This window comes from Panthera leo, chromosome D3 (genome assembly GCF_018350215.1).
Source record: "Panthera leo isolate Ple1 chromosome D3, P.leo_Ple1_pat1.1, whole genome shotgun sequence".
NCBI lineage: Eukaryota > Metazoa > Chordata > Mammalia > Carnivora > Felidae > Panthera > Panthera leo.
This window is the reverse complement of record NC_056690.1, coordinates 6,122,228-6,147,993: the sequence shown is the minus strand read 5'-3', so window position 1 is coordinate 6,147,993 and position 25,766 is coordinate 6,122,228. Positions and strand designations below refer to the sequence as shown.

Genomic DNA, 25,766 nt, shown 5'->3' with positions numbered 1-25,766 from the left:
TATTAGAAGGAAGATTGGATGTTTGCTTGTAATTTTATTTTGTGAGCAAGATCAACACAATTTTAATTATTTGGTATTTTCATTGGATAAAGCAAGCTGGTGTAATGTATGTTTTCATGTCATAGAAGTAGGACCTTTATTATCCCATAATAGTTAATTGTAAAACCATGAAATTATTCCCTTATTGAGTAGATAGTTAAACATTATAACTATTATCCAATCCTCAATTCTAAGGTAGTCTCTTGGACTTTATCTACAAAAAGATTCCTGCTCCCATGTTTTAAAAACAGTTATTTTGTTTATTTCAAATCATCCAAAGTTGATTTGTAAGACCGTTAGTGATTCCCAGAAGAGTGCATGGAACGTTTCCAGCAGTGATGGAGAAGAGAGTAAATATGATGTGAAAATGTTGGGGTTCAGAGAAAATGGGCAAGAAAGAATTCTTCAGTGCAAAAAGGGTGGTTTTATTAAAGCATAGGGACAGGACCCGTGGGCAGAAAGCTGCACCAGGGCTGTGAGGAGTGACTCGTCGTATACTTTCAAGTTGGGAGGGGATTAGGGAGAGTGGAGGTCTCTAAGGAATTTAGAAGCAACCTTTCCAGGACCTGGGGCTCCCTGCTGTTAGGCAAAGGTTGTATACTAGCCTCTAGTAAAACCTCAGCCATGAGACCCTTCAGATGTAGATCGGTGGGCCCCAAGCTTGGAGGAGGATTGCTGACATACATCTTGGGTGGAGGGGAGAGATACAGGAGGTGCCAGAGGAATGTTTATATGGTAAAGGAGACTTACAGGACCCTGGAGGTCAGGCCATTGTTAAGCTTAAGTATTAACATTGAGGGGTGCCTGGTGGCTCCGTGGGTTAAGCATCCGATTTAGGCTCAGGTCATGATCTCATGGTTCCTGAGTTCGAGCCCCGCGTCGGGCTCTGTGCTGACGGCTCAGAGCCCGGAACCTGCTTCGGATTCTGTGTCTCCCTCTCTCTCTGCCCCTCCCCCACTCATGCTCTGTCTCTGTCTCAGAAATAAATAACATTAAAAAACATTAAAAAAATAAAAATAAACATTAAAATACATCGAAGCAGAATTCCTAGAGGAAGGTCACACTGCCTTTTTTTTTTTTTTTTTTAAAGTTTGTTTTTATTTATTTTCAAGAGAGAGAGCATGAGCAGGAAGGGGCAGAGAGAGAGAGAGGTAGAGAGAATCCCAAGCAGGCTCTGTGCTGATAAGGGGGCTTGATCTCACCAACTGTGAGATTATGAGCTGAAATCAAAAGTTGGCCACCCAGGTGCCCCCATCAATGACATTTTTATATAAGAAGTACAGTATTTAAAAATCAGGGCTTTTCATTAATAGTTGAAACTTTATGCCTACATTTTAATAGGACAGAGTACAAATAATTTTAAGAAAACTTTCCTATTTAATTTTAATAATATCGTACCTCACAAATGACAGTTTTTAAAAACAACTTTTAGGGGCGCCTGGGTGGCTCAGCCGATTAAGCGGCCGACTTTGGCTCAGGTCATGATCTCATGGTCTGAGAGTTCGAGCCCTGCGTCGGGCTCTGTGCTGACAGCTCAGAGCCTGGAGCCTGTTTCAGATTCTGTGTCTCCCTCTCTCTGACCCTCCCCCGTTCACGCTCTGTCTCTCTCTGTCTCAAAAATAAATAAACGTTAAAAAAAAAATTAAAAAAAAATAAAAAAAATAAAAACAACTTTTGAAGCTGTTTTTTTTTTTTTTTTACTGTAAATCCTAGAATCCATAGTTCATTTCACTACTGGCTAATAGCTTAATGCAACCAAAAGCAGAAAATAAAAACATACTTTTAGTACATACTGTTTATTCTGATCAGAACAAAAAATGATAACATGCTTTTATTATTATTTTTTATTTTTTTTGTTTTTCTTATTTTTCAATATATGAAGTTTATTGTCAAATTGGTTTCCATGTAACACCCAGTGCTCATCCCAAAATATTATTTTTTAACGTTTTATTTATTTTTGAGACAGAGACAGAGCATGAACGGGGGAGGGTCAGAGAGAGAGGGAGACACAGAATCCCAAGCAGGCTCCAGGCTCTGTGCCCTCGGCCCAGAGCCCGACGCGGGGCTCGAACTCACAGACCCTGAGATGATGGCCTGAGCCAAGGTCGGACGCTCAACGGAGTGAGCCACCCAGGCACCCGTAACATGCTCTTAAATACTAAAATGTTTTTATTTTGAGTGTCTGACAAGTGACACACGCCAATACAGGTAACTATGGTACTATGTCTGCCTAGAACATATGACAGCATGGCAGCAAAGTTAAGGTCTAGCAAAGTAGAACTCAGTGAAAATAAAGATTTGTAGTACATTGAAAACACCCCCAGGAACAGTGTTTGCCTAAATTCCTTTCTTACGTTTCCCCTAAAGTGAAAGCATTTTGACCCAGGGATTCAAAGTCATTCAACGCAAAATTTTTCCTCGGTGAAAATGCTTTTACTCTCTTGTTCAGGAATGATGAGTAAATAGCAGCAATAGGTTAAGTGATGACCCCGCTGTTGGCAACGTTCTAGGCTTTATTCCCAGATATACCGGGAGACGTAAACACTTGGCGATCCCCCAAGAGGAGCTGATGTGCGGGCTGGTGGTGGGGATATCATGCCGATTACAGCTGCAACAATCCACGATTTGGCAAGAGCGTTAAGAACAAGGTGGAACCCAGGGCCGGGCACTTGTAGAACCTCAGCTCTCAGATTGCTTTCAGAATGTTAGGTTTGCCGATCCTCATACTGTCCTATCAGGGAGAGACCATTATCTGCCTTCTATAGAGGAGGTAACTCAAGTTTAGAGAGGTCAGGTGACCTGCCCCCGGTCCCCTAGCGATCTCAGCGTCTGCACGCCGTCACTGAACCATAATAATGTCTGAGATGCTTTGAGGCTAGTGATGTAAGAACTGGGATACTTTTGTGTCTGCCCCAATGCTGGGCAAAACGTTTAGTGTTCTTCGATCAGATCTACTCTCGAGTGCTGACAGCTCTGTGCGGTAAATACAAACAGCAAAACCCTCTTCGAAACGCCGGGAGAATCATAATAAAAACAATTCAACAGCCCTGCAGCCTCATCCCCTTTTTGTCCTTCTCCCAAAGTCCCCATAGAAATGACGTTTATTAAGGAGCTCGTTTAGAAGCCAGTGTCTGTAGGTAGGCTCGCTTTTGCATGCGTGGCTGAACTAACTCTCTTAAACCGGACGCAGACTCCTACTTTTTCAGGATCGAGATTTAAAGGCGCAGGGCCCGTGGGCGGGGCCGGGATTTAGCGGCCCCGGGTTGGGGGCGGGCTCTCTGCTGCATTCCACCCAATCACCGCCCGCCGCTCCTCCAGGCCCGCGGCCGATTGGTGGTTGCCATAGCTCCGGTTGGTTTGACAAGATGGCGGCGGCGGGGCGGCGCGGGCCCAGTCATCGCGTACAGAGCGTCCCAGCTTCCAGCCCCGGAGCGGGTTTGTGAAGCGGGCCGCGCGAGCCCCAGGCATGGGCTTGCCGCCGCCGGCCCCTCTGCTCTTGGGGCTTCTCCTTCTGCTGGGCGTCCTGAGGCCGCTGTGGGGGGACCTGGGTGTGTACGGCAGGGCAGGGGCCCGAAGGGCGGGTGGGTTGGGGACGAGGCGTTTAACGGGCCAGATTTGGGACTCCTCCGGGTGCCCTTGCAACTAGTAACTCCGCCCTTCCCCTTCTTTCCCGCCCAGTTTTCATCCCTGCTTTCATCCGTATGACCGGCCCTGCGGTCAGCGCTTCCCTGGTCGGAGGCACCGAGGATGTGACCGTGTCCCTGGCCTTGCTGCAGGACAAGGAGGGTAAGGAGTCCGGCCCTCCCTGTGGGGAGGGTGGGGGTTGGGCCAGGGCCACGCCGCCCAAGGAGGTGGCATCCCAGGAGGTGGCATCCCCTGGGGCCCCGGCCGCTGTCCACTGCAAAGTCGGCGTGGGAGCAGGAACGGGGGGGGGGGGGGGGGGTGCTGTGGACCAGAGAGGACCGACGGACAGGCTTGGTGAAAGAAAGCCTGGAACAGTAATGGCTCACGTTCACTGAGCTGCCTGTCTCCTGTGGTTTACATGCATCACTGCATTTCCCCAGTAAGAACAGTAATACACTTTCATGTCGTGTAACACATGAAGACACGAGAGTTCGCAGAGGCTGTTACTTGTCCAAAGTCGCACAGCTTGTGAAGGGCCCAATCCCAGGCTTGGAAAAGGATTCCCTCCCAGGGAACCTGACTCCAGCATGCACACCCTTAGCTGCTGGGCAATACTGCCTCCTTGCATCCTAATCTTCTCCCCCATAGGCTTATTGCCAACCCCAGCCTGTGGAGCGCTGACCAATGAGACGGGAGACTGGAGCTTGACTGTGACCCCCAGTGTGGTAAGGCCAGAGGTAAAACTTTTCCCGGGGCGTCTGCGGAGACCCACATTCAGTGTTTCTGCAGTGCTGTTTTGGTTGGACAAGGTATGGTTTTGTCTGTGCTTGGAACCACTGTGAGACTACGGGTTACCAGATCGAGGAGACGCCCCTCCAGCCCAGAGGTGCTTACGGTAGGGCTAGCGGTCCTTGGACGGGTTTCAAGAAGTTTGTGAACTCACTGAAATTGTGTGTAACATTATGTGTGTGTGCATTTTCCTCATGAGATGGTTGCCAGCTTCCATCAGATTTTCAAATGGATCTGTGACTCAGAAATCTTGACCTCAGCTCAGGTCTTGATCTCACGGTTCGTGAGTTCAAGCCCTGCGCTGGGCTCCATGCTGGGCATGGAGACTACTTAAAAAAAAAACAACAACTCTCATTCAATAAATGTTTTATTGAATGCCTAGTATGTGCAAGACATCAGCAATGGAAATATGGACGAGAAAGCGACTGCGTGCACCCCAGGAACTGGGGACTCTTTTCATTGAGTTTTTAATGTGTGTATTTAGTCTTCTGCTGATATGCTGATGGGATGATAAAAAAGAAAAACTAAAAAGATGCTGGACAAACTGAGTTAATTTATGAGACTTGCTTGCTTTTCTGTTAAATTGAGGATTAGGAATCAGGGCTTACGAATCGCCAGAGGTTTACCGGCTGAATGATGGCAGCTTTGCGTACGGTTTTCCTTTCGTAAAGTGAACTGAGGCAGCTGTGTGATTTTGCTGTGTTTTCCATCGTGTGTTCTTATAATTATCCATGCTGTGTCGAGTCACCTTAAAAAGTGCAGCGACTTTTCCTTTCAGAGCGCGTTGGATGTGACAGTGAGGCTGAAGAGGGGTCTGCAAGGGTGTTCCGCTAACGAGACAGATCCCTTCTCAGAGCCCCCGTGTATTGTCCAAACTCTTCTGGTTTCGGCATCTCACAATTCGTCCTGTTTAGCACATCTGCTCATTCGAGTGGAGATTTACGCCAACTCTTCTTTGGCCCGGAATGCATCAGGCAAGTCAAGTCCAAACATTCACGCCGAACGTTGCCTGTCGGGTTCTGAGTGCCTGCCGTGCCCTTTGTCCGCTTTGCTCTGGAGTCAGTGTTGCCTTCTTCAGCCTACTTTCCTTTTGTTTAATTTTCTTACTTTAGAAGTTTCTACTTTGTATTATTGCACTTAATTAGGATCTATGTTATTCCGCTGTGCTGTTTGTATCTTTGTAGACTGCCTGAAAGGGAGAGAGTGAGGTTTGTTTCTGTGTCTTGATTCTTATGACTCCATCTTAAAACCCAAACCAAAAAAAAAGTCAAGGGAAAGATTAATGAAGGAGTTTACAAAAAACAAAACAAACAAAGAAACCAAGAAACCAACCAAACAAAAAAAAAACCCAGTGGATTTTCAGTGAAAGCTTTGGACGTCCAGCTCCCTTTCTAGTGTCAGCCTATTAATTTATGCTTATGGAAGCATGTGGTATTCTCTTGTTTCAAAAACAATACATACACACACTAATAACACACAGTTCACTATTCTATGCCTTTTAGAAATAAATTCCATATAGGGGCACCTGGGTGGCTCTGTTGGTTGAATGTCCGAATCTGGCTCAGGTCATGATCTCACGGTTCGTGGGTTCGAGTCCCGCGTCGGGCTCTGTGCTGACAGCTTGGAGCCTGGAGCCTGTTTCAGATTCTGTGTCTCCCTCTCTCTCTGCCCCTCCTCCATTTGCACTCTGTCTCTCCCTCTCTCAAAAGTAAGTAAACATTAAAAAAATTGGTAAAAAAAATAAATAAGTTCCATATAAACGCATGTAGGTTCACCTCATTCTTTTTAATAGCTGCATAATATTCCATCGCGTGCAGATACCGTTGTGTATTTGACTAGTCTCTTACTGATGGAATCTGAGTCACTTCCAGCATGCAGTGTGTGGCTAGAGCAAATATCTTTTGCGCACGTCTGCTTTTGGGCACGAAAATGGCCTTGTGTTATTCTTGCGTTCACACGGCAGGTTTTCTAAGAACGACAGGATGTAGCTGTGCCAGTGTTGAAGGTCCACTTTGATAGGTGCCACCACCATGTTCCCTGTCTCCTGCAGTCAACGTAGCAACTCTTGCCTTTGCAGTCCCCCGGGATGAAGGGAGAAGCGTTTGTCCTCAGTAGCGAAGGTCTGTCACTTGTCATTTTGAGACTCACACACTGTCGCTTCCCTTATCACATCCCCTCACTGTGATCCCCCTTGTGATTTTGGAAGTTGAGGAGGGTTAGATATGTTCAGACGGTGCCATCCATTGGGCCACCCTGCCTTCAGTGTGCTTACGCGGAAACATCTCCAAGATCTATTACCAAGTGCAAAAAGCAGCCGCACACGGGTGCTTATAGCATGGAGTGAGACTATATATTTGCATACGAAAGTTCTGGAAGGCTATCTGAGAAGCTAACCATGTAGGGCCATTTGGGCAAGTGGTGTGGGAACAGGAAGGGCTGGCTGGGAGGACTTCACTGTGTACCTTTTTTTAGATCCTCTTGAGGTTTTTTTGTTAAATTTTTTTTTAAAGTTTATTTATTTAATTTTGAGACAGAGCACAAGCTGGGGAGGGTCAGAGACACACACACACACACACACACACACACACACACACACACACACAGATTCCGAAGCAGGCTCCAGGCTCCGGGTTGTCAGCACAGAGCCCGATGAGGGGCTCAAACCCATGAACCATGAGATCATGACCTGAGCCAAAGTCAGATGCTTAACCGACAAAGCCACCCAGGTGCCTCCTCTTGAGTTTTTTGAACATGTGAATCTGTGACCAATTTAAAGGTCTAAAGTTTTGTTTTTGGGAGAAAAAACCAAAAAAACATTCTCTAATGCTTAAAATTTAAAGCCAAAAAATAATATTCAGGGGGTGCTGAAAAAAATCTACAGGAAGGATTAGTAGCTGTACCATTCAACGTGGTGACTTTTCTTCTTTTTAAAAAATATGCTTGACTGCATTTAGGTAACAGATCAGAACGTCTTTGTATAAATAGCCAAACTTAGGAAAATTAGACTCTGTGTATTGGTAGTTATGAGATGTTCGCTCTGACCCCATGAAGGTATGAAAAATTTTGCACCCAGTCAGACAGAGATCAGAACGAGAACAAGGACGGAAGGACAGATGGGAGGTACGTGGTACGCCTAGGAACAATCAAGGTAGCAAATGGCGTAGGAGACATATAGGTAGATGCACAGATACCTACCTATATATCGCATAGTAAAACCCTATTCTAAAATGCCCTGTTTTTATTCCACTGGTTTGATGATACTGATGGCCAGACCCTTGCCTGAGTAACAGACTATGTTACTCAGACCTTCTCCTTATTCCTGAGACCATTGACATACTGGGGTTCTACTATATTCTAGCATAGAATTCTGCATAATTAGCTGTTTTTGAGATGCTTCAACTGTCACGTCATTGAAGTTAACTGTTACAAGTGATTGCTACGTAGTTTTTCTTTTTTTTTTTTTAAACTATATCGGTATTTATTTATTTATTTATTTATTTAATATATGAAATTTATTGTCACATTGGTTTCCATACAACACCCAGTGCTACGTAGTTTTTCAACATGTACCCAATCTGAGGACAAAAGTAAAGTTTCAAAGTAAAATTTATCTGATAAATTGCCGCAGGGGATCTGGAAACATTACTGTCTGGATTCTGAATTAGGAGGTTGAAATGTAATGTGACGTATTCCTTTTCCAATTCATGTAAAAATTATTAATTTCCCCCACACTTCCACACTTGAGCTAGAATCAGGATATAAAGAGTTGGGTCTGCAGTGCGATAGGACATGAGGTCGAGCAGGTAGCATGATTAGACGTAATCTTGCGGCCAAATGGGCCCCCAGATAATGTCTCTGAAATGTCCTCATGGCTTCGGTTTTATCTGCTGGAAAAGGTAACGCATTTGAAGGGGTCAATGGGTAATGTCAGTCTGTGTTACGAAAAGGATTGTTCAGTGTATTGAAAAATAAAGTCAGTGCGTTACCTTTATCCTAACTTGTAAATTTTAGTCATGATTATCTTTAAGGTCAAGCGTGACTTCATTTTGTTATAACTAGCATATTTTCCTATATTTGGGTTTTTGTTGGAGTAGTAGATACAGGCCCAGATAGGGTTTATGCATAACTCAGGGATTCCTTAATGTGTAATATTTGGTCCTGGTGATTTGTAAAACAATGATTCAGCTTTCTTTTGAGTATCAAAAATGTGGCAATGCTTTGTCAGAGTGTTTCATGGCTGGACTTCTCTGTCGTTTGTACTTTTCAGAGAATGTGACTGTTATTCCCAACCAGGTGTATCAACCCCTGGGTCCTTGTCCTTGTAATTTGACCGCTGGGGCCTGTGACGTCCGCTGCTGCTGTGACCAGGTAAGCTCTTTTCGATTACGGGTACAAAGGTTACTATACCCAATAGCATGTAAAGGATACAGTTCCCCATACAGCTTTTTCATAGATGGGCTTTGAAAAGTAAGATTGTGTTTTGTGTTGTAGATTGTTTTTGTTTTTTTTTTAATTTTTTTTTTTAAGTTTATTCATTTGTTTTGAGAGAGAGAGAGACAGACAGAGCACAAGCAGGGTAGGGGCAGAGAGAGAATCCCAAGCAAGCTCTGTGCCATCAGCGTGGAGCCCAGTGTGGGTCTTGAACCCACGAAATGTCCAAGGGTCATCCGCGTTGTGGCAGGTGTCTGTTTTTGTCCCTTTTTTTTTTTTTTTTTAACGTTTTATTTATTTTTGAGACAGGGAGAGACAGAGCATGAATGGGGGAGGGTCAGAGAGAGGGAGACACAGAATCTGAAACAGGCTCCAGGCTCCGAGCTGTCAGCACAGAGCCCGACGCGGGGCTCGAACTCACAGACCGCGAGATCATGACCTGAGCCGAAGTTGGCCGCCCAACCGACTGAGCCACCCAGGCGCCCCTGTTTTTGTCCCTTTTTATGGCCGAGTCACATTCCGTCGCATGGACAGACCGTATGTTGCCAATCCATTCATCAGTCGACGGACGCTTGGATTGCTTTTGCTTTTTGGCTGTTACGAATGAAGCTTCCGTGAACATTTGTGTGCAAGTTTTGGTTTGGACGTGTGTTTCCATTTCTCTTGGATATATTACCTAGGGGTGGAGTTGCTCTGTCCTATAGGAACTGTGTGTTTAACCTTTTGAGGAACCGTTTTCCAAAGTGGCTGCATGGTTTTTACGTTTGCATCATCAGCAGTGTAGAAGGGTTGCAGTTATTTCCATGTCCTCATCTACGTTTGTTACAGTCTTTTTGATGATAGCCATCCCGGTGGGTGTGAAGTGGTATTTCATTGTGATTTTGATTTGTATTTCCGTAGTGGCAAATGACGTTGAACATCTTTTGATGTGCTTGTTGGCCATTTTTATATCTTTGAAAAAATGTCGCTTTAGATCCTTTGCCCATTTTTTAAAATTAACTAATTTATTTTTTAATTTACATCCAAATTAGTTAGCATATAGTGCAACAATGACTTCAGGAGTAGATTCCTTAGTGCCCCTTCCCCATTCAGCCCATCCCCCGTCCCACACCCCCTCCAACAACCCTCTGTTTGTTCTCTATATTTAAGAGTCTTTTATGTTTTGTCCCCCTCCCTGTTTTTATATTATTTTTGCTTCCCTTTCCTTATGTTCATCTGTTTTGTATCTTAAATTCCCTGTATGAGCGAAGTCATAGGATATTTGTCTTTCTCTGTCTGGCTAATTTCACTTCGCATAATACCGTCTAGTTCCATCCACGTTGTTGCAAATGGCAAGATTTCATTCTTTTTGTTCACCGAGTAATACTCTGTTGTATATATATACCACATCTTCTTTATCCATTTATCTGTCAATGGACATTTGGGCATTTTCCATACTTTGGCTATGATAGTGCTGGTATAAACATTGGGGTGCATGTGCCCATTTGAAACAGCACACCTGTAGCCCTTGCATAGGTACCTAGTAGTGCAATTGCTGAGTCGTACGGCAAAGAGGTTTTTATCTGCTTTCTTCTCTAGGATTTTGATGGCTTCCCGTCTTACATTTGGTCTTTCATCCATTTTGAGTTTATTTTTGTGTTTGGTGTAAGAAAGTGGTCTAGGTTCATTTTTCTGCATGTCTCTGTCCAGTTTTCCCAGCACCACTTGCTGAAGAGGCTGTCTTTCTTTATTCCACTGGATATTCTTTCCTGCTTCGTCAAAGATTAGTTGGCCATACGTTTGTGGGTCCATTTCTGGGTTCTCTATTCTGTTCCATTGATCTGAGTGTCTGTTCTTGTGCCAGTACCACGCTGTCTTGATGACGACAGCTTTGTAATTCATCTTGAAGTCTGGAATTGTGATGCCTTCAGCTTTGGTTTTCTTTTTCAACATTACTTTGGCTATTCGGGGCCTTTTCTGGTTCCATACAGATTTTAGGATTGTTTGTTCTAGCTCTTGTGAAGAATGCCGGTCTTATTTTCATAGGGATTGCATTGAATATGTAGATTGCTTTGGGTAGTATTGACATTTTAACAATATTTGCTCTTCCTATCCAGGAACATGGAATATTTTTCCATTTTTTGTGTGTGTTCTTCAATTTCTTTCGTAAGCTTCCTATATAGTTTTCAGTGTATAGATTTTTCACCTCTTTGGTGAGGTTTATTCCTAGGTATTTTATGGTTTTTGGTGCAGTTGTAAATGGGGTCAATTCCTTGATGTCTCTTTCTGTCAGTTCATTATTGATGTATAGGAATGCATCCAATTTCTGTGCGTTGATTTTATATCCTGTGACTCTGCTGAATTCATGGATCAGTTCTAGCAGTATTTTGGTGGACTCTTGGGTTTTCCATATACAGTATATGTCATCTGCAAAGAGTGAAAGTTTGACCTCCTCCTGGCTGATTTGGATGCCTTTTATTCCTTTGTGTTGTCTGACTGCAGAGGCTAGGACTTCCAGTACTATGTTGAATAACAGTGGTGAGAGTGGACATCTCTCTTGTGTTCCTGACCTTAGGGGGAAAGCTCTCATTTCTTTCCCTCCTTTGCCCATTTTTCAATCGGGTTGTCTTTTTGTTGTTAAACTATAAGAATTCATTATACCTTCTGGATACTAGTCCCAAATCAGGTATATGATTTGCGACAAACATCTCCCATTGTGTAGGTGTCTGCTTTCTTGTTGGTGTCCTTTGAAGCCCAAAAGTTTTTTAAATTTGTTGAAATTCGATTAATCAAGTTTTTCTTTTGTTGCTTGTGCTTTTAGTGTCATATCTAGAAAAAGTTGCCTGATCCAGGTCAAATACATACATATATATATATATATATATATATATATATATATATATATATATATTTTTTTTTTTTAATTTAATTTAATTTAATTTTTTTTTAAGTTTATTTATTTATTTATTTTGAGAGAGAGGGAGAGAGAGAAAGGCAGAGAGAGAATCCCAAGCAGGCTCCGTGCTGTCAGTGCAGAGCCGAACGTGGGGCTCAAACTCACAAACTGTGAGATTATGACCTGAGTCGATATCAAGAGTCAGATACTTAACCGACTGAGCCACCAAGGTGCCCCTCCTCAAATACACATTTTTAATCCTTATTTGAGACTTAAGAGGAATGAGAGTTGCAAAAGAGGCACATTTACTGTGGCCCCAGTCACTCCTGTTTTTGGATGAGTGCAATTATATCGTGGTTGGTTTTACAAAACAGAAAAGGAAAGTTTAGGACCTTTATTTATATTGTAACTCTCATACCAACAATTGCACTTATAATAACAATTATATTTAATTTAAGAATAGAGCATATCATCTGTCAATATCAATAGAAACATATGGTATTCTCTTCCTCTTTCTTCCAGACTGCAGTGCTGTGCCCTGTTTCTAACCTCTTTCGTGTTTGTCGTATATGGTATCGATATACACAGCACCAGCCCCTGGCAGTGTTTAGTATGTGGGTCAGTGATGTCTTTGGACAGCTGCTACTTATCACTTCGGACATGATCAATTTTTTAATTTGAATTGTTCTTGGTTAAAGGTTATTTTCCGGGGCGCCTGGGCGGCTCAGTCAGTTAAGCGTCCGACTTGGGCTCAGGTCATGATCTCATGGCCTGTGGGTTCGAACCTGGCGTCGGGCTCTGTGCTGATAGCTCAGAGCCTGGAGCCTGCTTCGGATTCTGTCTCCCTCTCTCTCTGCCCCTCCCCCGCTCATGCTCTGTCTCTGTCTCTCAAAAATGAATAAACATTGAAAAAAATTTTTTAAAAAGTTATTTTCCTACTGTCAGGGAACAAAGGATTTGGGACATTTTTTTTTTATTTATTATTTTTTTAATGTTTATTTATTTATTTATTTATTTAATATATGAAATTTACTGTCAAATTGGTTTCCATACAACACCCAGTGCTCATCCCAAAAGGTGCCCTCCTCAATACCCATCACCCACCCTCCCCTCCCTCCCACCCCCCATCAACCCTCAGTTTGTTCTCAGTTTTTAAGAGTCTCTTATGCTTTGGCTCTCTCCCACTCTAATCTCTTTTTTTTTTTTTTTCCCTTCCCCTCCCCCATGGGTTTCTGTTACGTTTCTCAGGATCCACATAAGAGTGAAACCATATGGCATCTGTCTTTCTCTGTATGGCTTATTTCACTTAGCATCACACTCTCCAGTTCCATCCATGTTGCTACAAAAGGCCATATTTCATTTTTTCTCATTGCCACGTAGTATTCCATTGTGTATATAAACCACAATTTCTTTATCCATTCATCAGTTGATGGACATTTAGGCTCTTTCCACAATTTGGCTATTGTTGAGAGTGCTGCTATAAACATTGGGGTACAAGTGCCCCTATGCATCAGTACTCCTGTATCCCTTGGATAAATTCCTAGCAGTGCTATTGCTGGGTCATAGGGTAGGTCTATTTTTAATTTTCTGAGGAACCTCCACACTGCTTTCCAGAGCGGCTGCACCAATTTGCATTCCCACCAACAGTGCAAGAGGGTTCCGGATTCGGGACATTTTTAACTTTTAGTTCTCTGAGTCCTCTGAGAAATGGGGAAGAAAATGGATGAAGAACCGAATGCAGGAATGAAGTCACTTCTTGGTGACATTAATTGGGTCGTGTTATAATACAGCGATGGCCTTAAGGTTTCTTAGGGAATACGGACTGTTTGCCCTGAACTCGAGATGTCTTTAGGTTTCTCTGGGCTAGGGGTTTGGATGGTGATGACAATTAAAAAGGGAAGTTTACTCTGTTTTATTCCCCACTTGGAGTGTCTTCCATATTTTCTTCTCTTCCTACTTTTGCTTGTTTGTTTGTTTTTGTTTTTTTGTGGGCACATCTATGTCCCCATTAAGGATGTGGTTCCCTTGAAGGCCTGAAATTACTGACTTGGAGGCTCGTGGGGAGCTGAGGAGAGAAATTCTAGCAGGATTTTACTTTCTGTGACCACGTAGCACTGGCAGCCTGGATGGCGATTGTGTTGCTTCATCTTCCTCGGTGGCGTCCTCTTCCCCTGAGAGCTGGTGGCGGGCACCCCAGAAGCTGCTGTCTGCTCACCGCTCCTTCACGTTTCCTTCCAAGGAATGCTCGTCGGATCTCACAGGACTGTTCAGAGAGGCCTGTTTCACCGGCGTTTTTGGAGGCGATGTCAACCCTCTGTTTGACCAGCTGTGCTCCGCGCAGGGGGCGCCGGAGGCCCCGGGCTGGTTCCCGTTCCTGTGTGTGCAGTCGCCGCTGGCCAACTCGCCCTTCCTGGGCTACTTCTACCACGGCTCCGTGTGCGTGTTGGGGTCCCCATGGGCCCCCCAGGTCCTCAACATGAGGTTCAGTCTTCCATGTCCGTTAGCGACTTTGTTTTGTGTTAAGCCTTTGAAAGAATTGGGCCTCACCCAAAGGAAATTGGTCAGTCACCACCAATGGTGAATAGTGATTATCTGGGTTTGGGAAACCAGTGGTGGGCTCACGGGGGCCTCAGTTTCTTTCTGGTACCTTTCTGTCATGTTGAAATTTTACAACTTTATTATTATTATCATTGAAGTAAAATTCACGGAGCATAAAATGAACCGCTAACCACTTTCCAGTGTACAGCTTTTTGGCTTTTGGTACAAATATTTTTGTAATTAAAAAAGTAAAAAAAAGAAAATGCAAGAAGAATTGTTTTTAGCAGATACCGGCCAGAAGGAGTAGCGATAATCCTCATCGATTTACAGTTCCTCTAGGCCACAGGCTTCTGCCGAAGTGTATCTGCATACTGATCTGAGAGACTTCTCAGACTTCGGTTACAAACAAGGAGATCCAATCATGACTGTCGACAAGGCATATTTTACCATTCCGCAGGTAAGAATTTCAATTTGAACATGCTAGGGCCTTTTACAAATTTTCCCCTCCTGTTGTTAATTTGACTTACACTGCTGTTAAAAATCTCGTCCTAAGTTATTTCTCCTGTGGACTTTCCAGGTACTCAACTCTTTCTGGTCTGTGGATTTTATTTTTAATAGTCTCTCTTAAATTAACCACTGTCGTTGCTAAATCTCAGAGTGAACTTACCAACCAAAACAAATTCTATAAATTTCCACGGAAATAACTACCATTCTGCACTTCTGTTAGTTTCACAGCCAATTTCTTGTAAGCTATAAGTATATAATCTAATGTAATATTCCAGAGATTTTGAAAAATATCTCAAGGCTATATAGAGCTTTGTGTGAAATCTTTATTTTTTTATTTATTTTTAAAAATATTTTATTTAGTTTGGAGAGAGAGAGAGACAGTACGAGCAGGGGAGGGGCAGAGAGAGAGAGGGAGACACAGAATGTAAAGCAGGCTCCAGGCTCTGAGCTGTCAGCACAGAGCCCGATGCAGGACTCGAACCCACGAACTGTGAAATCATGACCTGAGCGGAAGTCAGACGCTCGGCTGACTGAACCACCCAGGTGCCCCAAAATATTTTTTTAAGTCCAAAGTCATGAGGAAAAAAGCATTTGTGGAAAGAAAACACGGGAGTCCAAATCGTCTCTCTTCACTGTTTAAGGAATCCATTTTTTTACAGTTTTAACAAAAGTATGGTTGTCATGAGGGAGAGAAAATGAAGTCGAATATAATCGTGTTTCTGCAAAGTCAATGGAGCAGAGCAGGAAATTTTCTTTGTTTTCGTTAAATAATACTTATTGTGACAAAGCTTCCAGACTTTGTGTAGCAAATTAACTAGATCATTTTCTTCGTTGGTCATCTAGTGAGTGAACTAGTCGTTACTGAAACTAAGCCATCGGTAGGAGCAGGCCGCAGAAAGAGTGCTTGCGTGAGATGTTGGTCGCTATTTTATGATTCGAAGAGAAGTCACAGCCCTGTTGGGATTCTCCCTCACCCTCAGGTGTCCCTGGCTGGGCAGTGCCTACAGAACGCACCGGTGGCTTTCCTTCAGAATTTCGATGTGCAGTGCGCCACTCGTTTGGAAGTATCCCAGGAACGAGATGGTATTATCAATGCCAAGATCAAGAATGGTGTGCTGGGAGGTACGTCACGGTGGTTTGCAAAAAGAACACAGACCCGGGTGTCGACAGAAACCGTGATCTCATGAGAGTATAAATCACTTCTACTGGGTCAATTTAAAATATTTCAGCTGTCCGTCGAAGAAAGCGTTTTCTTCAGAAAAAGTCCCGTTCCATAGGATAGCACATTGCATATTAGTTCTTCTTTAAAAATTGAGGGACGCCTGGGTGGCTCAGCCGGTTAAGCGTCTGACTCTTGGTTTCAGCTCAGGTCACGATCTCGCTGTCTGTGATTTCAAGCTCCGCCTCGGGCTTGGTGCTGACCGCTCAGAGCCTGGAACCTGCCTCCGATTCTGTGTCTCCCTCTCTCTCTGCCCCTCTCCCGTGCTCCCTGTTTCTCTCTCGCAAAAATAAATAAACACTAAAAAAATACATAAATAAAAGTTGAGGCAAAATTCACATAACATAAAATCAACCATTTTAAATGTTTATTTTTATTTATATTATGTTGAGAGAGAGAGAGGAAGAGAGAGAATCCCAAGCGGTCTCCGCACTGTGCAGAGCCTAATGTGGGGCTCGATCTCATGAACCGCTGTGAGATCACGACCCGAGCTGAAATCAAGAGTCAGATGCTTAACCAACTGAGCCACCCAGGTGCCCCTAAAGTCAACCATTTTGAAGTGTACAATTCAGTGGCATTTAGTACATACACAATGCTGTGCCACCATCACCTCTGTCTAGTTCTAAAACATTTCCTCCCCCTAAAGGACACCCCTCCCCTTCCCGTACCCACCAACAGCCTCTTCTTCCTCCCCGTGCCCTGACCCCTAGGGACCATTAATTACTCTCCTTTCCATCTCTATGGATTTGCTTGTTCTGGAATTCCCGTAACAAAGGAATCCTACACTACGTGGTCTTTTATGTCTGGCTTCTTTCACTTAGCGTCACATCTTCAAGGCGTAGCCGCCGTGACCAGAACGTCACCCGTGTTTATGGCTGGGCAATATTCCATCGCATGGATATCTGTGCCACGTGTGTTATCCGTTCGTCCTTTGCGAGGCATTTGGGTTTCCAGCTTTCGGCGACCGCGGGAGTGCTGCTCTGAACACTCGCGTGCAGATGTCTGTGTGAGCACAGGCTTGCGTTTCTCCTGGAGCCGCACCTGCCAGTGGCATTGCCGAGTCACGTGGTGATTTAACTTTCTGAGGAAGCCCCAAGCCGCTTGTTAAGCGAGCGCTCCTGTTACACTCCGCCCGGTCGTGGACCGCCTCTTTGTTCCTATAGGAGAGTGGCTCTCAGGATTATGATCACTGGCTTTGGATCCTCCTCCTCCGTTGTTATCAGATGCCAAGAACGGTGGGATTCCTATTTGGTGGCGTCTGGGGAGCGGGAGAGTTTTGTAGCTGGCACACGGGTCAGGCGCAGTTATCGTATTTGCTTGATTAGCTTTCGCTTTCAATAAGTAAATGTGATCGTGCTGGGCCACGTAGTCCTGTGAAGTTAATTTCTGTATCTTTTCAGGCATCGTTACACCAAGGGTAACCTATGAGGAAGCAACCGACCCAGACAAGTTCATCACCAGGACAGGTGATTTAACGTCACGCTTTTACATCACTTCTACAGAAATATGTGTCATTTCTTGTAAGGAGCATAGAGTCTTAGGGTAAATATGTTTTTATTAAGAATTTAAGGAGGTTCACGGCAATTAGAACTTTGTCTGTTCCACGTTCTGTTTGTTCCCCGTTCCCTCTTGCTTTGCTGCGGAGCGGTATCTGTGCCCTGGAGCCAGTTGCCTAGTCCCGAGCTGTGGGGGCTCCAGTGTCCCTGCCAGTTTTCAGGCTCTGTGAACCTTTTCGAAAATGTTTTCCAGGGAACCAACATTTATGTTTCTTGTTCTCTTTTCCTTTTTACTTATTTTTATTTTTATTTTTATTTATTTATTATATATATATTTATATTTATATTTTTATTTATTTTTAAGGTTATTTGTTTATTTATTTAGAGAGAGAAACAGAGTGAACGCAAGTCGGGGAGGGGCAGAGAGAGAGGGAGAGAGAGTCCCCAGTAGGCTCTGTGCTCCTTGCTGAGCCTGACGTGGGACTCGATTTCATGCTCGGAAGATCATGACCTGAGCCGAAATCAAGAGTCAGATGCTTAACCAACTGAGCCACCCAGGTGCCCCATCTTTATTTTTTTTATTTTTTATTTTTTTAACATTTATTTATTTTTGAGACAGAGAGAGACAGAGCATGAGCTGAGGAGGGTAGAGAGAGAGAGGGAGACACAGAATCCGAAACAGGCTCCAGGCTCTGAGCTGTCAGCACAGAGCTCGACGCACGGCTCAAACTCAGGAGCTGTGAGATCATGACCTGAGCTGAAGTCGGACACCCAACCGACTGAGCCACCCAGGCGCCCCAGGTGCCCCTTCTTTAAAAAAAGAATTTTTTAAAGACTTTTTTATTTTAAGCAATTTCCACATCCAAGATGGGGCTTGAACTCACAACCCTGAGCTCAAGAGTGACACGATCTACTGACTGAGGCAGCCGGGTGCCCCTCTTTCCTTTCTTTCTTTTTTTTCTTGCCTTAGCCTTTCTCTTACTCGTTTCTTTTTTCTTCTTCTTCTTTTTTAAAAATATAATTTATTGTCAAGGTAGCAAACATACAGAGTATACAGTGTGCTCTTGGCTTCCGGAGTAGATTCCCGTGATTCATCGCTTACATATAAAACCCAATGCTCATCGCAACAAATGCCCTCCTCAGTGCCCATCACCCGTTTTCCCCTCCCCATCCCCCGCCCTCCCTCCATCAACCCTTAGTTTGTGGTCTGTTTTTGAGAGTCTCTTATGGTTTGTCTCCCTCTCAGTTTGTCACTGTTTTTTTTTTTCCCCTTCCCTTCCCCCATGGTCTTCTGTTAAGTTTCATCTTTTTTTCTTTTTGATAATTAAACTTTGCAGTTTTAATGCAGCCAAACAAATGATTCAGAGTTTGGCTAATGTCATCAGGATTTTTGTTAAGGATATTTGTATTTCTCTGCAGTATGTTGTAATTCTCAAATTTATTCATTCATCGAATCTTAGCAAATACCGACAATATAGTAGTGAACTAGACGGCAGGCCTCTGTTTCTAAGGAGGCGACCTTCTGTTAGCCTTTCATTTTTGACAAACATTCTACTGAGCACGTCTCTGGATCGAACTATGAGCCACATTCCGGGGGTACAGAAATGGAAGGGAAAGGATAGATACTGTGATGCTGTTGTGGGGGGGGGGGGGTGGCCAGTGCTGACTCGGTGGGACCAATAATAGACCTGAGCTCAAGGTCGTTAATTTATGACAGAATTTTTTTTTTATTTGCAGAAACACTTTTAAGTAATGGATCGGCCCCCAGAAATGTGAATGTGGAAGAACATTATATTTTCAGATGGAATAATAATACAATCAGCGAAATAAGTGTCAAAATTATTAGGGTAGCAATTAATGCTCACCAGAAAGGTAAATCTGTTGAGAGCAGTGAGAATGTTTTCAGTTGAAAACTTTTTTTTTAAGATTCTCATAATTATTACGTGTAAAACCAAGTCAGACTTTTTTCTTATTTGTAATTGTGATTTAATAAAAAAGGCTTTTTTTTGCATGTCAAAATTAATTATAAGATAAAGAAAATGACACTGTGGGGGATAATTTCTTTCCCTAGTAAAATGGTACACACTATATTTTATATTGTGTTTTATTTCTAGGGATCATGACACAGAGATTTACAGTAAAATTTTTAAGCTATAATAGTGGTGATGAAAAGGAATTTTCTGGAAATCCAGGTAAGATAGTGTATGTCAATCACTGATCCTACAAACATATTTTAATTGAATACTCCTGTACCACAGTGATGATTATAAGTAACTCTCTCCAATTGTAGTTTGTGATTCTAGCCTGTCTCTTTCTCTTTTGTGACACTGTATTCTTTTTCTGATAACAGCTTGGTTTTTTGTTGTTGTTTGTATAATGCCTTTGAAGTGTTGGTAAAATTAGCTTTTTAAGAAATAAGAAGCTATAGATGGAGACGCGATGGAGTCCATGGAGAGACTTCATGGGGACTGTGAAGTTCCAGGCATGTGCGTTTTGTCATTATGTGCAAATATGGCATCACTTGGTTCATTATATATTTGTTTGCTTCTTTAATCCACTGTTGCCTCCTTAGCGCTTAAAAACAGTAAGGAGAGGGGCACCCAGGTGGCTCAGTCGCTTAAGCGTCTGACGTCAACTCAGGTCACGATCTCACGGTTTGTGGGTTCAAGCCCCTCATCGGGCTCTGTGCTGACAGCTCAGAGCCTGGAGCCTGCTTCGGATTCTGTGTCTCCCTCTCTCTCTGCCCCTCCCCTGCTCACGCTCTGTCTCTCTCTGCCTCTCTCAAAAATAAATAAACGTAAAAAATTTAAAACAGTAAGGAGAACTGCAGGTCCAATGTAGCAGCTGTTAGTCACGCCCACCTGCTAGGCACTTGCAATGTGGCCAGCGGCATATGTGGACATGATAATGTTTGGATATATTGAGTTGAATAAAATACATTCTTCAAATTAATTTCATCTCCTTTTTCTCTCTTTTTTTTAATGGGGCTACTAGAAAAAAATTTTAATGTCTAAAAAATTCTAAAAATATGTCATATTTAAAAATCACATATGTGGCTTGCATTGTATTTTTATTGAACAGCACTGACTTGAACCATAGTAGGTGTTCAGTAAGTATATGTTGGATGGATAAACTATCATTGTTTTTAAAAAATTTGTCCTTCCTTTTACTATTCTTAATCAGGCAGTAAGTAACCATGAAGGAACAACTTTTTTTACTTTTATTTATTGGTTACTTTTATGTATGTATGTATGTATGTATGTTTATTTTTGAGATCAGGGGTGGGGCAGAGAGAGGGGGACAGAGGATCTGAAGCAGACTCTGTGCTGACAGCAGAGAGCCTGACATGGGGATCGAACTCTTGAATTGTGAGATCATGACCTGAGCCGAAGTTGGACACTTAAGCGACTCGCAGACTCCCTATTTATTTTCAAAACTTTTTTACTTTTAAATAACTTTGTAGTTTGCATGATTTTCAATATTTGTACATATTGATTTAATAATAATGCATGATCTATTTTACATATATATTTTTAAAAATTTATTTATTTATTTTGAGGGAAAGGGAAAGCATGTGAGAGTGGAGGTGGAGGGCAGAGAAAGAGAGAGAATCCCAAGCAGGCTCTGTGCTGTCAGTGTGGAGCCTGATGTGCGGGTCGATCTCAGAAACTGTGAGATCATGACCTGAGCTGAAATCGGGAGTCCAACGCTTAACTGACTGAGCCACCCAAGCATCCCTGTGTGTGTGTGTGTATATATGTATATATATATATATATATATATATATTTTTTTTTTTTTTTTTTTTTTTTTTTCTTTTAAATGAGATTTTAGTGTACTTGTTAATGTGGAGTTTTGGATTTTATTGTCGGGTTTCGGGGCACCTTGGTGGCTTGGTCGGTTGAATGTCCGACTTCGGCTCAGGTCGTGATCTCGAAGTTTGTGGGTTCGAGCCCCACATCGGGCTTTGTGCTGACAGCGTGAGCCTGCTTTGAATTCTCTCTTCCTCTCTCTCTGCCCCTCCCCTGCTCATGCACTCTCTCTCTCTCAGAAATAAACAAACATTAAAAATAAATTAATATTGTTGGGTTTCCTAGCAGGCTGCTGGAATTTAAGGGTTTTCATTCCATGATTCAATTTCACATGATTTCTGAGAAGCACCATCAGAACATGTGAAAAATGTTGAAGCTCTTGTCAAAAAAGAATAAACCGATTATGAGCCAGAACTGATTAGTCTGTGAAATAGCTTGTGTATATACAGCACTTTGTGAGGCAGGAGGGGTTTTAGGAAGACTACACGACATGGGCCCTCTCCTCAAAGAATTCACTGTCTCACTTGGAAAGACAGCCCGGGGTCATGGAAACAACAGAGAACAATATAAGAAAATGAATAAAGGAGCACGGGGCTTACGCACAGGTACTCCGGAGCTTCAGGGAAGTAGAATGTCGACCATGCCCCTAAACTCTCCATCGTTAAGGAACCGTGTTAAGTATCTCGTAGGCGCAGGTTCTGATCTCAGTGCGGGAAGAGAGGCAGAGTGAGTCAGAGTTCTGCCTGCAGCGTGTTTCTGTTGTGGGCTGTGCGGAGGAGATTGTACCTTGGAAAGCAGCCAGTGCGGGCTGAGAGCAGGGCTGGCCCCGGGGAGGCCAACGGGGCAGAAGTGAGCATGGGGGGTAGTGCACGCGGGCAGGGTCGAACCGCGGCCGGAGGGGAGGCTGCTTGTTCCCGAGTGGTGAGAGGTGACGTTGGAAGCACAAACACCACGCGTGAACCCCAGTTGCATCCCGGTTTGTAGAAACAGCCCTAAAACGTGTTTTTGGGGACTTCGGGGGAAATAGCAGTATGAACTGGATAGGATTTGATTCTAAGGAATTATTAATTTTCTCAGGAGAAATATTGGTATCATGGTTCTGTAGAAGAATATCCTTTATTTCAGGAGATGTTATGTCAGAGCTTTTAGAGGTGAAGTGTCAAGTACGCAGCTTATTTTCTTTTTTTTTAACAAGTTTTTTTTTTTTAACGTTTATTTATTTTTGGGACAGAGAGAGACAGAGCATGAATGGGGGAGGGGCAGAGAGAGAGGGAGACACAGAATCGGAAGCAGGCTCCAGGCTCCGAGCTGTCAGCACAAAGCCCGACGCGGGGCTCGAACTCATGAACCGTGGGATCGTGACCTGAGCTGAAGTCGGACACGTAACCGACTGAGCCACCCAGGCGCTGCTCAACTGTATTCTGACACAGCTTTTTCCGCGTGTTTCCTTGTGTTGTGTATTCCTCTTTCATACTGTTTGACAAGGTCACGCTTGCTGTATCAGATTAACTTTAGCTTCTTATTATTCTGTTTGTCTAGGTTACCAACTTGGCAAGCCTGTTCGAGCTCTAAATGCCAACAGGGTGAATAACGTGACGACTCTGCACCTTTGGCAATCGGGTAATCTGGTTTGGTAATACGATTAGCCCTTCGGTAAGCTAGAACTGGAAATATTGCCATATTCTGCATCGAATCACGTAATCACCTCAAACTCCTGTTGGTTTATTTAGTGGCGGTGGGGGTGGGGGTAGGGATGGGGGAGATCATGCTTCTCCGTTTTCTCAAAATTGAACACTGTTTGCACCTGAAGAGCTAGTCATTTGTAAGAGAGACTTAAATGCGTGGTTGCCTGGAGACACGACTGTAGATTTGTTCTGAACTATGGGAAACCTGTGCCTTGGTGGCACTTACCTGCTTCTGCCAGAAGGCGTTAACTCACATGTTTAGAATAAACCACCGATCCCAGTCAAGGTACAGAAAGGCTCCTTTGTTCAGCTTTGAAAGGAGTAGAGTGACAATGACCTCAGTTCTCAAAAACTGGAAACTTTATTTCTACATACTGTTTTCCAAGAAAAACTTTGAAGTAACTCTTTACTTTCATTTAGCAAAAATAGTAAGAGGACAACCTTCTTATTTTCTAGCTGGAAGGGGTTTGTGTACATCAGCAACTTTCAAACCCATTTTATTTGGAGAAAATGCACTATCTGGATGTCTTTTAGAAGTTGGGACCAGTGAAAACTGTACTCAGCTCAGGTGAGTGTATCATTGGCCAATTTTCCTGCGTTTTGAGTGGTTTGCTTAAAACGAATTCACCGCACGAACAGTAAAGACAACGTGACTGTGAAAAATTACAGTACGAATAAAAAGCTTTTGTAAAATTGGTAGTGGACAGTGAATAAGTACAGTTTATTCACAATTGGTTCAAATATTGATAGAGGGGGAATCGAGTTCTTCCCTGGGACTGAAGCCCTTTCATCCATATTTATGCAGTTGCTCTGCTCAAGTCTGTTCATCATTGGAACCCAATACTCCTAGAAGTATAAAAAGGCCAGGAGACAAATACAATTGGGGTGGTTAACATTCAAAGAATACTTGTTACGTGGTGTATAAAGAACCTTGCACTTGTCTGGGTGGCATTTGGAAAGTGTGTTAATGGATATGCAAATGCGTTCTTTTTTTTTTAAATTGAGGTGAATATAAGACAATTAATATTTAAAAAAAAAATTTTTTTAACGTTTATTTATTTTTGAGACAGAGAGAGACAGAGCATGAACGGGGGAGGGGCAGAGAGAGAGGGAGACGCAGAATCAGAAGCAGGCTCCAGGCTCCGAGCCATCAGCCCAGAGCCCGACGCGGGGCTCGAACTCACGGACCGCGAGATCGTGACCTGAGCCGAAGTCGGACGCTTAACCGACTGAGCCACCCAGGCGCCCCCAATTAATATTTTATAGTAAATAATTCAGTGACATTTGGTGCATTTATGATGTTGTGTAATCACCACCCCTATTTAGTTCCCGGACGTTTTCATCTCTGCAGAAGGAAGCCCGTGCCCACTAACCGTCATTCCCCCTCCCCCTTCCTCCAGCCACTGGCAACCACCAATCTCTAGGGAGTTACCTCTTCTGGACATTTCATATCAATGGAATTGTACGATAGGTGACTTTTTGTGTCGGGCTTCTTTCACTCAGCTTAGTATTTTTGAGGCTCATTCATGTTGTAGCAGGTGTCAGCGCTGGGCTCCCTTCTGTGGCTGAGTCATACTCCATTGTACGGCTGCACTACATTTGTTTATCTGTTCATCTGTGAATGGACATTTGAGTTCTTTCTACCTTCTGGCTGTTGTGAATAGTGCTGCTATGAACGTTCACACGCCCATTTTTGTTTGACTCCCTGCTTTCAGTTATTTTGGGCATGTAGCCAGGAGTGGAATTGCTGGGTCACAGAGTAATTCTATGCTTACATTTTTTGAGGAACCACTGCATTATTTTCAGTGGCTGCACCATTTTATATTTCTACCAGCAAGGTAAGAGGGTTCCAATTTGTCCACATCCTCCCAACACTTACTATTTTCTGTTTTTTAAATAATTTTTTTAATGTATATTTTTGAGAGAGAGAGAGAGGAGAGAACGAGCGTGCACGCATGAGTGTGGGAGGGGCAGATAGAGAGGGAGACGCAGAATCCGAAGCAGGCTCCAGGCTCCTAGCTGTCAGTATAGAGCCCGACGCGGGGCTCAAACTCAAAAACTTCGAGATCGTGACCTGAGCTGAAGTTGGACGCTTAACCTATGAGCCACCCAGTTGCTCCCCGATTTTCTGATAGGTGTCATCTCAGTAGGTGTGAAGAAATATCTCATTGCGGGTTTAACATTTTTTTTAATGTTTATTTATTTTTGAGAGAGAGAGAGAGAGAGAGAGAGAGTACTAGTGCATGTGCAGGGGAGGGGCAGAGAGAGAGGGAGACAGAGGGTCTGAAATGGGCTCTGCATTGACAGCACAGAGCCCGATGGAGGCCTCAAACTCACGAACAATGCGATCATGACCTGAACCAAAGTCTGATGCTTAACTGACTGAGCCAGCCAGGTGCCCCTCATTGTGGTTTTTATTGCATGTATCCTTATACCCATTTTGTCTGTAACACATCCCAAGTAGTGTAGTTCTTTGGGAACTACATGGGAAAAGATGGGGGAGGCCCTAGACAGGAAGTAGACTGCGGGTATCACTTATCAGCAGAGGCTCTTGATTGTGGGATAGAAGGCTCTCTCCTGCAGTTTATAAGGTTTTTACCTGTCAATGACATTGCCAGAAAGGAAGGATGCTAAGTTCCAATTCTTTTTTTTAAAGAAGCTGTTTTATTTTATTTTATTTTATTTTAATTTAATTTAATTTAATTTTAATTTTTTATTTTATGTATGTATGTATGTATGTACTTATTTTTTGA

The 25,766-nt window shown here is 43.3% G+C and overlaps 1 protein-coding gene across 7 annotated transcripts in view; it reads left to right on the top strand.

Annotated features, from left to right (window-relative positions):
• The first annotated feature begins 3,401 nt into the window (after window positions 1–3,401).
• Window positions 3,402–25,766, top strand: part of TCTN2 (tectonic family member 2) — a 28,041-nt gene continuing 5,676 nt past the window's right edge. For 3 of the 7 annotated variants that reach the window (XM_042910902.1, XM_042910900.1, XM_042910906.1), the window contains exons 1-14: window positions 3,402–3,587; window positions 3,718–3,825; window positions 4,312–4,400; window positions 5,231–5,426; window positions 7,504–7,572; window positions 8,720–8,820; window positions 13,998–14,194; window positions 14,627–14,753; window positions 15,784–15,925; window positions 17,423–17,488; window positions 19,256–19,390; window positions 19,633–19,710; window positions 22,868–22,948; window positions 23,470–23,581. In XM_042910902.1, the coding sequence (XP_042766836.1) occupies window positions 3,506–3,587; window positions 3,718–3,825; window positions 4,312–4,400; window positions 5,231–5,426; window positions 7,504–7,572; window positions 8,720–8,820; window positions 13,998–14,194; window positions 14,627–14,753; window positions 15,784–15,925; window positions 17,423–17,488; window positions 19,256–19,390; window positions 19,633–19,710; window positions 22,868–22,948; window positions 23,470–23,581 (1,583 nt within the window). In that variant the 5' untranslated portion in view covers window positions 3,402–3,505. The remainder of the gene's footprint in view (window positions 3,588–3,717; window positions 3,826–4,311; window positions 4,401–5,230; window positions 5,427–7,503; window positions 7,573–8,719; window positions 8,821–13,997; window positions 14,195–14,626; window positions 14,754–15,783; window positions 15,926–17,422; window positions 17,489–19,255; window positions 19,391–19,632; window positions 19,711–22,867; window positions 22,949–23,469; window positions 23,582–25,766) is intronic. The other 4 variants (XM_042910904.1, XM_042910903.1, XM_042910901.1 and 1 more) reach the window with 3 other exon arrangements.